General features: G+C 41.0%; 1 protein-coding gene across 2 annotated transcripts in view; it reads left to right on the top strand.

Annotated features, from left to right (window-relative positions):
* Positions 1-15,362, top strand: part of LOC146004289 (transcription factor CP2-like protein 1) — a 226,762-nt gene that overhangs the window by 35,722 nt on the left and 175,678 nt on the right. For both annotated transcript variants that reach the window (XM_083143005.1, XM_083143006.1), the window contains exon 2: positions 2,376-3,197. In XM_083143005.1, the coding sequence (XP_082999131.1) occupies positions 2,726-3,197 (472 nt within the window). In that variant the 5' untranslated portion in view covers positions 2,376-2,725. The remainder of the gene's footprint in view (positions 1-2,375; positions 3,198-15,362) is intronic.

The following is a 15,362-nucleotide window of genomic DNA, read 5'->3' on the forward strand; positions in this document are numbered from 1 at the left end:
AGGTGTAAAGAGTAAGGGACAGCTAAAGTCCTTCCTGTGTAATCCGGTTGCCTCCCCCGCTACAGATTACCCGATATTTCTCCATTTAACCTTTTTTTTCCTTACGAGGTTGACGTAAATATATGTACAGTCATTACTCACAATTTTGTAGAAACGCAAAAACTGTATTGTTATACCAAATGTAGCAGAAACTTGATTTCTCGATGTTAACTAAAGTTACATAAAACACAAGATATGATATAAAAATTAATAATTTTTCATTCACATTAAGCATCAATCACTCTGTACCGCTGCAGAATCGAAATATATGGCCATTGAAATTGGATGAATCGTTTTGAAGTGCTCTGTATATTCATTCACAGCCTACTAGTTACGAAGAAACAAGAGTAAGGAAACAAGAAGAAAACAATCACTATCTGACTTACGATAACACCATGAAAAATAACCAGTTTTCATGTGCGTCTTGCGTGTTTTGGAGCGAAAGTGTGGCGATAGTAATCGATTATAGGTTTGTTGTGTTACCAAGCTAGCTGACACATTATTTGTTTTGTTTTGGTGGAAGTAGATCAGTCTCCTCCTTCTGAACTAACTTTGTGTTTAGCCTTTGTTCCTGGATGAATAGATATATTAATTGTTGTCGACACGGAATGTTTAATATATGTTGTACACATTGTGAATCCCAATGGTGAGAGGTCTACATTTAAGAATGAAATTCGTATAGATATAAATTAACCACTTTAAAATATATGAAGTAAAGTAGAAGGGTGCCGGGGTGGTCTAGTCGGTAGGGCTCAAATCAATGGGTATCTGGCGGCCAAGGCAGCCAGAGCGTGGTTCTGATCACATCACTTCCAAAATGGCCGAGATCGAGCTTGTGTGGCACCATACCCCTGCATGCCCTAAATGTGCGTTCACGGGGAACTTTACCGTACCTTCAGAAGGGAGTAGTGGGAGATACCGGAAGTACAGTATGTTCCAAAAGTCGCGGAATCTTTGATCGGTTAAATCATGAAAACTGAGAAATATGTTTTCACCTGATTTGCAGCATTGCAAAGCTTGGTCTACCAAGATATTTTTAAATACTTTTGCGAGATTTACTCTATTGACTAATAAATGGCTCTAGCCAGAGTGATTTCCCCTCCGCCAGAATGCTAATTTTGTAAGAGAAGAAGGGATGAAAATCTATCCGTGTCAGCACTAGCAGTTTCGTGGCGCCATGCTAATTTCCGAATCAAGATAGCTGCAACCCTTAACTGACTTTGGAATGTTGATTTTTATGGGATAAGTGAAATGTGACATTTAGTGTCGTGTAATCTCGGTTAGCAACACTTGCAGTCCAGAATTTATCAGGAAACACATACCATGTATACTAAAGTACTGACCATAATAATGCGTTGAAATTTTATCTTCACTGAACAAATTTTTCTGATTAATGTTTATTTAATAGCAAATTTTCAATGACAAGTTCTACCATCGCCGTAGAGTTAGACAACACACATCACGCCTTGCAGGGAAGCTAGTGTTTCATTTTTATTGCCTGTAACTGTACATAGCGACAGGTACAAGTTGTTATTTCAATGTATTTTTTATTTTATTTATTAACGCCTTGTTTTAAATGGCGGAGTTAAGGTCTTACAAAGCCTTTTCTTCCACTCAACCATACACATAAAATTATACATTATTCGTGCATTAAGTTATTTCACATAGGTCCACACACACAAACACATTATACTCATACACACAAGTCTTAACGCGCTGAATATAGCACGCAAAATACAAAATATATAATACACAAAATGCGAGATATGGAATACAAAATTTAAAATTTTATTTGAGTAACTGCAAGGTATTTTAAGACTTCATTCACTTGCACATGCCCTTTAGTCTGCTTGACAGGGGGAAGATCTAACAAGTACTCTGAAGAGAGTGGCGAACACGTCTGCTAAGGGAAGCGACGGAGCTTACTGTTCTAGTGCTTTCTGGCAACTGGTTCCATTGCCTTACAGCGGATACGGAAAATGAGTTGGAGAAGAAGTTTGATCTGTGGACGGGGATAGAGAAAGATGAGGAGCTACGTGATCTTGTGTCGCGATCGTGAAATTCGTGAAGAAATTGGAAGTGAGAGAGGAGATAGGAAGGTGACTTGAGATTGAGAACTTTGTAAAGTAAAATCAGAGCGTGCGGCGTTCGTCTTTCTTGCATGCGTAGCCACCCCAATTTGAGAAAATAAGATGATAGGTGGTCCCAATATTTTAAATTGTTGTTTCCCACTAACACAACACTTTTTTTAAGCCCACCTTAAAATAAAATCTGGCTGCACCCCTTCTATTAAAATAAAGTTTTAAAAAACTTCAAACTTCACTTTTTCTTTGCAGATGCTGAGAATTCCTGCTAGTGCGCATCGGCAGAAAGTATCCTGACTATTTTGTTCCTGGTGAACCACCAACTCAACTACTTGCCCGGGCGACAAGCCGTCGGAATGATCTGAAGAACTCTTGGGAGGGAGAAATGTGCTAGAGACCAGCGTGCGACAACCGATGCTTTGTGTCCAGCATTGTAGTGTCCCTTAGTGAAGTGGTAATGTTGTTACACACCAGCACCTGCCTGGCTAGACTTCAGAGGCCACCCTGTGTGCAGGAGTACCATCCACTCCGTGTGGGTGTACTTCCAACGGAGACAACGCTCTGGATATCGGTGGTGTTGGCTGCAGACTTCGAGGCATACTATGATCGAGCTTCAGATCATGTTGAATGACGTCGCGGACATAATGGAATCTGAGGGTCGTCAGACAACCCCCCAGGGATCGAACCCGGGTTCCGAGGTTTCCTCGCCGCGTGGACCGCGTCCTGCCAAGACGGCGGCATGGTCGGTCCCTCTTAGTCCAGAATCCAGCAGTGACAATGCGTCTGACAATTCGGACCTGTTCCACTGGTCTAGCGAGCTTAAGCTTGCTCTGAATAATGTGAAGAACCAGCAAGTGAACAGTGCCGGTGCCAGTGTTGCCAGCAGGAAACGCAAGATCTGGGAACAGTTTGACTCCCTGGAAGTTAAGACCGCCCCTGGTCAGGATGGGCCTCATACGAGCAGTGAACATGAACAGTTAGTAGATGCTCCCCAGCAGACGTCCGAGACGGGGGATGCCCTTGAGAAAACATCAACACGTTCCAGAAGCAAAGAAAAGACGAAGAAGGATCCTGGTAAGTTTTATTTTTTGTAATCACAAGTGTGTGGACCCAGTAATGCATCGAATGATATTTTTCTTACGATGAGTTAGTTATCAGTATTTCTGGTGGTGTATGTACAGTCACAAACACTTCTGGGTTGTAACAATTCTATTGAAAGTCAGTAGTATTGTCACAACTCAGAAGTATCCGTGACTGTACACTCCTTTTCAGATAAAGTGGCACATTCATCAACTGTTCAACCTTACGAAGTGTACCACTTTATGTGAACAGGAGTGTACAACTAACAAACTTTTGTTTAAGGTATACCTTAACCTTTGAAATTCAAATGGTAAGTTGAGCACAACACTGAAAATATAGTTATATTGTACTTTGATTTGGTTATATTGCCGGTCGAGCGCGGCTCGTGTAGCGGCTGGAATCACGTCTCTTGTCGGCGGAATCGAATATGCGTAACCTTTCAACTGAAGCACATGGATTTTTGTAAAAATTAAAATATTTCACAGTTGCAAGTAAAGGAATCGCGTACTTTTGTCACAAAATATTCTAGAAAATTTTTTCCTTCTACTGTTACACATTTTTTCACATCTTTTGAGAAAGAGCCCTTAAAAATTGTCTCCTCACATCTCTGGACGAGTTTGTTTTCGCATAAGAATCGTACATAAGAATTCTTTGTTGTTCTAAAGTGTACTTATGTTGCAGCATAACTAACGACACTTAGGCGTGCAAGGGGTGACATTCTAGTTAGGAACCCAGATATCAACCTCACTTCCAGGTAGTACAACCCGGTAACTGCTTTTTGCAGGCTCTGGCGTCTAGACTTACAGCCAGTATAATCCTTTTTAGTGCCGTGTGATGGTGTCCTGTGTTTTGTCCGTGTATGTGCTGAGTGCCCCTTTACAGCCTCATATTTTAGCCCAGGTAAGAATATTTTTAGTCCTCAGACACGTGTTTATTTTAGTTATGGTAAGGGGCTGGACCCCGTGACGGGTGCAAAATAGCTTAAGTCCTGACGACCCACAATCATGAATTCAATCAATCAACTAACCACACACTATCAACACTCAACATGTATCGGTTTATCACTTAGCAGCTTAGCAAACTACACAGAAGCGAACACAATCCGTCTTCAATATCTTTTACCCGTATGAAAGCATATACAGTAAAACCTCGTTAATCCGGACTAAAGGGGGGATAAGTTGACCGGTTTAACGAAAGTCCGGATTAACTGAAATAACCTAAAGGAACAGTAGAAAGTGCATTAAAACTCCTTTTATAGCAACAAAACACGTTTATTATGGTGTATTTAAAAGGGCATAGGCCTAAATACCGTATACTATACGTATACAATACACTACAAAGTCTGCGCGAAACAGAATTTCATCAGAGGTTGACTGTCTTTCCTTTGGGAAGTTCTCTTGTTGAATTCTAGCCACATTTAAAACCTTGCATCTCCTTTTTTTCCCCGCCTTTTACCTGTCCGGATTAAGGAAAGTCCGGCTTAGTGGCTTCGGATTAACGAGGTTTTACTGTACTGACATTCACGGCAGACACAGATGTGATACGTTCCCACAGCATGGATCTGCTCTCGGTAACATGTTGTTGATCAAAGGTAGCTATTGCAGTGTTTCGCGGTATGCTTACGAGAAACTTGACACCTCGGCTTGGAAAACTACCAAATGCGTACACCGCGCTACGACACCACATATCCCGGGTTAGACTCCCTCTCTGGGGATGAGTGTTCTTTGTGAGTGTCCCTTCATCAATGTCATCGTATCATCACTTAACCCCTCATCTTTGCAATTAGTCACAAGTTGCAGAAAACGGAAGTAAAATAAACCAAATGAATCAATCAAGCTACCAAATGCATTACGCGCTTTACTTGAGGGAATGCGTAAATCCGGTTTCGCCGGCAAGCGGCGTGTTTCCAGCCGGTACACGCGCCGCATTCAAGCGGCACCATAACCAAATGAAGTCACTGTAGAATGAGGCACTTTCACTTTCAAGGTTAATATAGAAAACTAGGCGATTAGCCAAAGCTGTTCTTTAGCATTCGAAAACTGTCGATGGCGCTGATCTAGAATGTTGGAGGATTTTGTCAAATGCTTTTCTAGAATGTTTGAGAAATTGTCGTAATGGTGCAGTCACGAAGTCATTGACTCTTAATGATATCACTAGAGCCCAGAACTGTCCGTGTAGCAAGGATTGTGGATAGGTTTCCTCTCGTTTTGGGGGGTGTTCGAGTTATATCCCATCCCTTTCCACATTTGTCCGAAGAATGTATGAAGAGGTGGTGACATTGTGAGTAAACTCTTGTCCTCAGACTCGCTCGTAGTCATCCTTTCCTTCCTACATTTCCTTTTGGGTTATTTAACCTCTTGAAGTTCATCGCGACGATGAGGATGAATAATGAGAGGACATGTGGTTTGGTGGACCACAGTGACATTCAGCGCCTTACTAGTGCCCATGTCTTCGTAACGTGCTACGCTAACCACTCCGCCAACAAGGCTGGCCCCTCACTACAGTTGCTAAGAGAGAGCACTTCCAAGTGTTTTGTAAAATTTTCATTTACCAGGAAGAAAAATAGAGCTGCCTTATCAAACTTGCGTCACACCTCGACAGTGTTCGTACAGAACGTAACAGTGCTTGTCAAAGTTGTCAATAGATGGCATTAGTATTGTATCCCAGCTTTCGGTTCCCCCACAAAATTAACTTTGCAATTTGTTATGGATTTCTCAGTTACTGTACAATATCATAGCCATCTTGGTTCGCAGTCCGTTTTTGAACTTTGACCAGAGGCAAGAGAACACGTGCAAGCAGACATTTTTGTCGTCTGCTGCTCAGCTTCTCTGATCAGCTCAAGTGATTAGCTCGAGTTGAATCGTAGTATGCTGTTTTGAGATTGTGGTTCCTGTCTTAAGTGTGCATTTAGTCTACAGTTCCCAATTCCTATACCTACAGTGGAAATACGTGCGTGAGTTCTTTGCCAACGTTGGTTTACGTGCTGCGTTACCAGGAAACTGATTTTTTTTATCGGTGTGTTTGATTTGTTGAAGAACACAGCTGATTGAGCAAGATAAGTGAGCTGCGAATGTGCACTATAAGCTGCAGGTATCTATGAAGTCAATTTTTTAAACAATTTGTCATCTTTCTCGCGAATCCTAAATCATAAAGCATGTTTGTAGGGAAACTTGTCAAAATGTGTGCTTTTTAACACTTTAATTTTCAATTCCAGTTCGAATCTCTCAAAAGGTCGGGGACAATGCCGCCAGCAGGATTTTTCTAAAGGGGGAGGGGCACTGCTCAAATTGGAGGGGGCTTTCCCCCAGTTAAGAAAATTCTCATGAATATATTAAGAGACCACGTAATCTACTATATTTCATGACACCTCTCGCCCATGTTTTCACGCTGCAATTTCGCCATTTGAATTGCCTGAGGTCTTTCCAGATATCTCAGAGGTGCAAGTGCCCCCCCCCCCCTTCCTACGTCCCACTGCGGGCTCCATTGGCAGGGGATGCATCTTCAGAATGCCACTGGAAGGTTTCTTTCGTTTGTATGCATGTGGAGAACAAAGTTTATACCACACCAAACGAATCTCGTTACATTTACCTAATATTCATAGTTTACAGTCGTTTTTTTTTCTACTCGAGTAGCTGTATTGAGCCCGTGTGGCTGTTTTTTCTACTTTGCTGTAAATTTTTATATGTAATAGGACAGCACAGCAGGTGGCTGGCTCGTCGCCTCATAATCAAAGGGTCCAGGGCTCAATACCCGGTGCAGGCACATAGTTGTTCGGATCCACTCACGTATTTAGAAATATGTTTCGGGGGGCGTGTCCGAATCAAGTGTCATAATAATAATAATAATAATAATAATAATTATTATTATTATTATGTTTTAATTGAAATAATTGCATTAAATCAAATTAATACTAATTACAACATATAAAATTAATGTTGTATTATTATTACATGAATAGGTAAAGAAACGGTATAAGAATAAAGAGATAACAGCGCATATTCATTATGTAGCTTACCTGTAGTTAAGATCGGAATAATTTATATAAAACAAGTGCTCTGGCAATGGAATTACTGCCAAATACATGAAGAATTGAATATTTATTGAATAACAAAAACAATGTTAGATGCAGTTGGAGAAATTTAAAAAAAAAACTTCCAATAAGCTCAGAGGAGATTAATAACCATCGATTATACAACAAATGCTAAACAAGCATATTTTCATTATTTAATTTTAGTACTAGTAATCCTTTCGGGTGGGGGGTCCGGACCCTCTGGACTCCCCCTAAATACGTCCTTGTTCGGATCCTACTTTAAACTGTAGGTCCGGTAACGATTAGCCTATCTGTGCATAAAGTGCGACTGAAACAAACTTCAGTCGATCAAATAATTGGTGAAATTCAGACGGAAGACTTTTGGCTGATTTCCTACCCTCCGGAGTATGTTTCAAAGTATCAGTCTTATTTTCTTACTGCCATATTTTCCTTTCTGTTTTCTCTTGCCTGCTTTGTCGCAGTATCGGCAACGCCAAGGAAAGACTGAACAGTTTGAATTCTAATATTACATGCAAGTTAATCGTGGTAGTAAGAATACGGAGCCTCCTAAATGGCGGAATTATAATGTCGTCTGGTAATATATCCCTGCTCGATCCCGGCGCTGGCACATGGTGGTTCGGATCCCACTTTAAACTGTAGGTCCCCCATCCGTGCATGAACTGCACTTAAAAACAAACTGAAACTCCTTTAGTAGTAGTAATCTTGAACCAGTGCAACGTGGTTGCATACATTCAGGATGGATACAATTAAGGTTTTCGAGGCTTTGTAGCATCCAAACGAGGCGTCAGACAAAAAAGAGAGACTATTGCCTGAATGACCTCACTCTGCACAGGTTTATCCCGTGACACACTATATACACTCCTCACAAAAGTTTGGAATATTGTTATATTAGGCACAACAAGTTGGGAATATTATATTAAGCAATAGGTGACAGGTACGGTTGGCATGTCGGCGAAAGGACATGAACGTCCACTAGATAGATACCATGTGTTGTTCCATTCCAAGGCCGTGTCTATCACCTATTGTCTAACGTAACAATATTCCAAACTTTTTGTGAGGAGTGTACATTGAGACGAGAACGAGATGACTGTTTACAAATTGAAACGAGATGAAAGAATCGCAAGTCTCGTCTCGACCCCTATCTTATAAGGTAAACAAGAATTGTGATAATTTTAAGAGTCACCGTTCGAAAGGACATCCCAATTTGGACCAGTCTGGTTGGGCGATGCGTATGTTAAAACAGCCCGTGAATAGGAAGATGGATTTTTAGTCCAGACGACAGTGACATCAGGTCATTGAAACACACACGTGGGACGAGTAAAAAAATAAGAAGCTTTTTTTCTGTAGCTCCGCTTCTGCTTTCTAGTCGGCGAGTTGATGGTAATAGGTCCACGTGCTTGAACTTTCTCCCTCATCGAGGCACAACCTGAAGGAGAAACAGGAAGGAATCTAGTTTTGAATTATTATTTTTTTCCACCTCTGTCTCACACGGGAATAATAATTATTTTAGAAATCTAAATTTGTTAGTGGGCATCTCTGTGTGTTTGTGTGTCCTGTTCCGTTATTTCTTCAGAAGTGGGAAAGGTGCTTGTTGAGACATGGATAAGTCGCGCGATTTGATTGAATTGTTGTTTTAAATCCACTTTATGTACAGAAAGGTTAAACGGGACTGGACCTACAGTTTAAAGTGGGATCCGAACCACTGTGCCATGTGAGCCTACCGGGAATCGAACCCAAGCGATTTGACGACTGCATCGTTACTATAGAGTAAAAATGTTGTTGAGTAGGACTCGAACCTGATCTCTATCTATAATAGGGATAGTACGGAAACTACTTTTTAAGAATCTAGAAGGTAACGAGACAGATCGAGACTTGCTCTCAGAGCGTCGCCTTTCGTTCGAGGCTTTTTACAATTTAAGTTTTTTTTTTCGGTTTAATACCTTTGTGCAGATAGGCTAATTGGGAATGGACCTACAGTTTAAAGTGGTATCCGAACCACTGTGTGCCTCCACCGGTATCGAACCGAGACCCTTAGGCAAGGCGAATACGGGCAGTTTTAGAAAAGTCCATTTAAACATATTTGCCAGAATCGGTTTTGATTTGCTACTTATTTACAATTCTAAAAGGATTTGGCTTTGTATTTATATAAATGGTTCATGTGTTTATTGTGGAATAACCATTTTTACGTGAACTCAAATTACTATAAGACTCTTAATAAATAAACAAGCTGATAATTTACCTCATTATAGATATGTCATATATTTTGTCATATATTTTGTTTAACGCAGTTATAGAGTTAATCCATTTTGAACCAATCACACGAGCTTGGTCGCATATATTCCGGATCTGACGATTCGTAGCGTCGAACCGAGGCGTCAAACTAGAAATTTTATCAAGAAAACTTATTTGCTTTAATGTATGTTGTATATATTATTGTTTTTTATGTAGCTTTTCTGCCACTTTTGTGGATAATCACGACGAGGAGGATGAGTGATGATTAGTTGAAATTGATGAAGGACGCTCGGAAAGAACATCCATGTCCAGGCCAGTGGAATACATTTCGTTACTTTAGTGACCTCGTATTCACAATATTAGTGTAACGAAAATATGGGGAAAACTTAAGGAATAAATTCTTCATGTGTAGAGAAGGGGAAAAAGTTATATCAATATGAGTCGCGAAATGCGTAATTCATGAGTAATAAAACTTGACGTACACCAAGACGCATGTGTGACAGACCTCCACTTTTCGGCCACTGCCGCTTTATTCACAGCAGTAGATATTCCGTTCCAAGTCATTGCACCGAGATATGGTTACACACTGTCATATAATTTAACAGATAACTCGTATTTAATCAGCTAGTATAGTGGTATTGAAGGATTTAATCAGCTAGTATAGTATGTGGGCGAATCAAAAAGTAAGTTACACCCGAGCCGTGTTCCTGTACTAAAAGAGAGAAAATAATCACGCTTGGTGGCAGCACTGTTCGGAATGTATTATCCCCATACCCAAAGCAGCCATGCTGCAGCTGCTTTAATATGACAGTAGTCACCGTGTCAGTATGGCGTGTCGTACTGAGATGGCGTCCAACATTGAGTTGCTCAGTCGTCCGATTTTTGTGGACAGGAAGGCATAATCAGAGTGAAGTCCATCGCCAAATTGTCGAGGTGTATGGTGGGAATGCAATGCAATGTCACGTCCCATGATCAGGAAATTGCCAGATGTTCGAAAGAACAAACGTGAACGACGAACAGTGTGTCGGGCAGCCTGCAACTGTGAACACTATGGACTTAACGGAGCATGTGAATGCAATCATCCTTGCCAACCACCATGTGAAAATTAGAGAGATTGCAAGTGAACTGAACATATCATACAATAGTGTGTTTATTCTGATTCATGGCCAGTTGAGTGTATAGTAAACTGTGTTCTCACTGGGTGCGATTGTTAACCGATGAGCCTAAAAGTAAACTCAATTGAAATTGGACGGAATTTTTACACACAAGAAATCAAAAAACTGGTCACACGATTCGAAAAGTACTTGGAATACCTTGGTGACTATGTCGAAAAAAAGTTAAATGTTCATGCATTTTTCTCCAATAATTATTTTCTTTCTAATGTGTTTTGTTTGTTTTATACAGGGGGATGTGACTTACTTTTTGATTTCCCCTATAGTAGTATTGAAGTGTGACTTACTTTTTGATTTCCCCTATAGTAGTATTGAAGTTCGCTGTGATCATACTTGCAAGTCTTATTACTCAGAATCACCCATTACCGGGCCCATTTTGTTATACATACCTTTTCTTCCTTACACAGGATTAATTCAATTCTGGAGTTTTGCCTCGTATTTTCATTAGATCCTGTATGTTAGATATGTAGGCGTGCGTGTGTGTTAGGGTGACGAAGTCTCCCGTATTTCTCTGGATCTCCCACATTCATTCCGTTTTGCCATTCTACGCGTATTTCTGTAGTATTTTTCATTAATAACCAAGATCGCGAAATTTCAACGTATTCCGAATTCGGCGAGCCATTCAAAACTTCAACTTGTTTGCTAGATCTTGCACGTTAACCTTTAGCGGGGGAAAGTGGCGTCATATGTTTGCAGTAGTTGATTGATGCTTAGTTCTGCAGCAGTTTATGGACATATACGCATGGGTTATGACTAAGAAACATGCAAATTCGTAAATTGTTATTCTCTGGTTTGATCTGTATATTATGTAAGATGTAAATTAATTATTTTGTTTAATATCGATTGCAAAAACACTTGCTGGAGTGAAGCCGCGCCGCTTAAAATACGCAAAATTTGTCACAACTAAATCTCCCGTAAATTCAATGCCGAAAGTTGATCTCCCTAGTGTGTTGTTTGTGTGTGCAGATATTGCGCGTACGAGGTATTTAGTAAATAAGGTAACAACGAACTGTACTCACATGAGAGATCTGATTGCTTTATTATTGAACTTGCACCGTGTGTGTGCGTGCCGAGAGCGTTAAGTGTTCGATCGACTTTCGATTACGCCACGCGAAGTCAGCGGGTATGAATCTCGGCGTTTTGTAAGTGTTGCTTCATCAATTTCATCGCTCATCCCCATTTTCGCGATCAGCCAAAAGAGGTAGAAAATCGACGTTAAATAATAACATATAAATGCTAATTATATGTAAATTAGTCGAGCCATCGAACGATATCTTTATCAAAGATGCAACCATGGATAACTGAAAGAATAGTAATTAATCGAGAACTCGTAATAATACGATGCTGTGGAACGAATCATTGCCCGGAATATGACGAGTATTGCGTGGTTTGATTGTTTTCAGCAAATCTTTGCCGGAAAAACGCAAGCCACGCAAAGAGTTGGGTTCGGTTGAAGGAATCATCAAACAGAAATCATGAACCTGTTCTTTTTGAACGGGTCGTTGACCGAATAATCAAGAACCGTCGGAATTCGATTCATTTAAAGGAATCACTGAATGTATTCCCATCGGAGTGACGGGAAACGATCCGATTAAAACCGAATGACTGTGAAAAAATTGGAATTTTGTACAGTGGAGTAAATCATCAAAGTATATTACAGCATACTAAGAATCAAGTAAGGAAGGAAGCGTCGTGGTACTTATGAAGGTGCATTTCAGCGCCTTCTGCCACATTGAATTCCCCAGTCTGGGGTGGAAATGCTGCATCGTTATTTCTTATCACCTGCCTCAACACAAATGAGATGTTTACACCGAGAGCTCGACTGTTTGTCGTCAGAGTTAACGCCTAATGACTCCATTTCGGTGGATGTTGCGTAAGATCCCAAGAGCAACTCATGCACAATCAACGTGATTTTTCTCTCTCTTCATTTCTCGATTTTTTAACGTTTGCTTTTTTTACGAGGAAATATCAGAGCGTTTGGATGCCCCCTTTCCGTGCTCGCGATGCTTCATAAATTTTTGTATCTGGAGGAAAGTACAGGGTCCAGAGTTGTGCTGCTTCAGTTTTTTAGCCCCCCCCCCCCCACCCCGGCCCACTTTTCTCTTCTGCTGACCTCTCTTTCAACTTCGCACCTTCTCGGTCACATCTCCTTCCCAGGCCCTCTCTGTGCCGTTGTAATCACTGGGTTTCATGTTTAATTCCTAGTGATGACACACTGTACTGTACCTTGTGGTCCTAATGTCTTGTTACCCCCCTTGGAGAACAATTTATAAAGTTTACGATCAAGAGTGTCAGTATGACTTCCACTATTTTCTTGACACAACCAGTTTACATGCTGTGTGTGCACTTCCTTTCTTGTTTTACTGGTCTGCTGCTCGCCATTCATCCACACTATAGTTACTTGTGCCAGCCATCTGAAGGCAGAGAACAAATTTAATTAGTTCCACCGTGACAGTGGCGTATACTGGGTCCAAGGTCTGGGCTATCTGACGACGTTAAGTGGTCCTAGGCTATGAATAGAAACAAGTTTACCAACTCCTAAGAAATGAGGTTGCCAACTCCTAAGAAATGAGGTTGCCAACTCCTAAGAAATGAGGTTGCCAACTCATAAGAAATGAGGTTGCCAACTCATAAGAAATGAGGTTGCCAACTCATAAGAAATCAGGTTACCAAACTCATAAGATATAAGCTGGACCCTGTGGCCGAGTGGTTAGCACATTGCGCTGTGACGCCAAGGGTCCCGGGTTCGAATCCCGCTCGGGCTTGGTTGTTTGTGAATGTCCATTCATCAATTTCATCACTCATCCCCATCTTTGCAAATGCGCCAAGAGGCACAAAACGCGAAGTAAAATAAACTAAATCAATCATATATGAAATAAGGTTGCCAACTCGTAAGAAATCAGGTTGCCAACTCGTAAGAAATCAGGTTGCCAACTCGTAAGAAATCAGGTTGCCAACTCGTAAGAAATCAGGTTGCCAACTCGTAAGAAATCAGGTTGCCAACTCATACGAAATCAGGTTGCCAACTCATACGAAATCAGGTTGCCAACTCATTCGAAATCAGGTTGCCAACTCACAAGAAATCAGGTTGCCAACTCATTCGAAATCAGGTTGCCAACTCATTCGAAATCAGGTTGCCAACTCACAAGAAATCAGTTTACCAACTCACAAGAAATCAGGTTGCCAACTTCAGAATCACCATCATCATCTCACTGATATGAATTTACAATTTCTGATCGATTTTTCTCCTGTATTTTATTCTCCAGACTTCAGGCTTCGCAGGTAGCCCAGAATATACCGTGACAGGACATTCGGACCAGCCTGTATGTTCTTAGCTTATCGAAGATCTACGTATTCTGGTCCATAGTTTTAAACAAACCTCGGCTATCCCGGCGGGACATAGGTTTCTTTGCGAGTGCCCTTCATGAATTTCATCATTTCATCATGCATTATCATCGTCGTTATTACCCAAAGCGGCAGAGAAGCGACGCTAAATAACATAAATAAAGACAAAACCTGTCTGAGTGCTTCTGTATATGAGATAAATTTCTGAGCCAGCCTCTGTATCGAAGCGGTGAGCGTGCGCCACTATGAAGCCAGGGATCTTAGGTTCGATTTCCAGCTTAGCTCCACTTGCACGTCGAACTCTGTACATAACACGTGGTCCTGGATTTAGATCCGTTACGAGGATCTCCTCACTCTGCGCTTTTGTATAGATGGCAACCCAAATAACACCTCAAACACACAAAAAGTTCCAGAGTCTTCTTCGTTCTCGGTTCAATCTTAGTGTATTAGTATCGATCCTTTTTACTCGGCATCGACTCTGGAAAAAATATACTCAGTTCTGTAATAACTTTTATTGTTCTCCTAAAGGATCCCGGGTTTGATAACCGGTGGAGAAACATTGTGGTTGGATCCCCACTTTAAACTGTCTGTCAAAGCCAAGTTATGAGTTTCTGCAGCATTATCTTACCATAAATTGGCCGCGGTGGCTCAGTCGGTAACGCGTCTGACTACCATGCTAAAGGTCCCGGGTTCGATCCCCGGCCGGTTCAAATCCGGGAACTTTTCTAACTATGGAAGCGGCCCCGGCGCCCACCTGGGGGAAACCCTGGGGGGTAAAGGCGGCCAGGGGCGTGATGTTGATCACATCAACCCACTCATGACCGGATCAAGAAAGTGTGGGGCGTTACCCCCACACCCCCTATACGCCTTCATGGCGTGGTGCTATGCACAGGGGAGCACTTTACCTTTTTTTTATCTTACCATAAATGCTGTAAAAAAATATTTTATGTTGTCATATTTTCTTCTTCGCTTACCACTACATTATTCATCATGTTTGGGTGTAACGCCATCTTGTTACTGTTCGCTAATCTTGATTTTTAATGCAAGGTGAGAAAGCATATAGTACAATGACAAAAACTACAGATTTTCATAAAACATTTATTTTGATATCAATAAAAAGTTATGCCCTAATTGACTGTGAGGAAATGAATTCAGGATAATAAATTCATTTTTAAACTGCTAATTTATCAATACGCTGTAGTGAATTTAGTCAGTATATTTGACCAGTTTTCATATTTGTGTATTTTCAACGGAAAACTTCGTAACTCTTGACTTTCAGATGTTGTACTTGGCCGTTTTTACCCAGTCCGTTGACGAACTTATATTGTCGGCAAAAACCTCAGTCACAAAGGTGTAAGC

The sequence above is a fragment of the Lepisma saccharinum genome, chromosome 21, assembly GCF_977018435.1.
Source record: "Lepisma saccharinum chromosome 21, izLepSacc3.1, whole genome shotgun sequence".
Classification (NCBI taxonomy): domain Eukaryota; kingdom Metazoa; phylum Arthropoda; class Insecta; order Zygentoma; family Lepismatidae; genus Lepisma; species Lepisma saccharinum.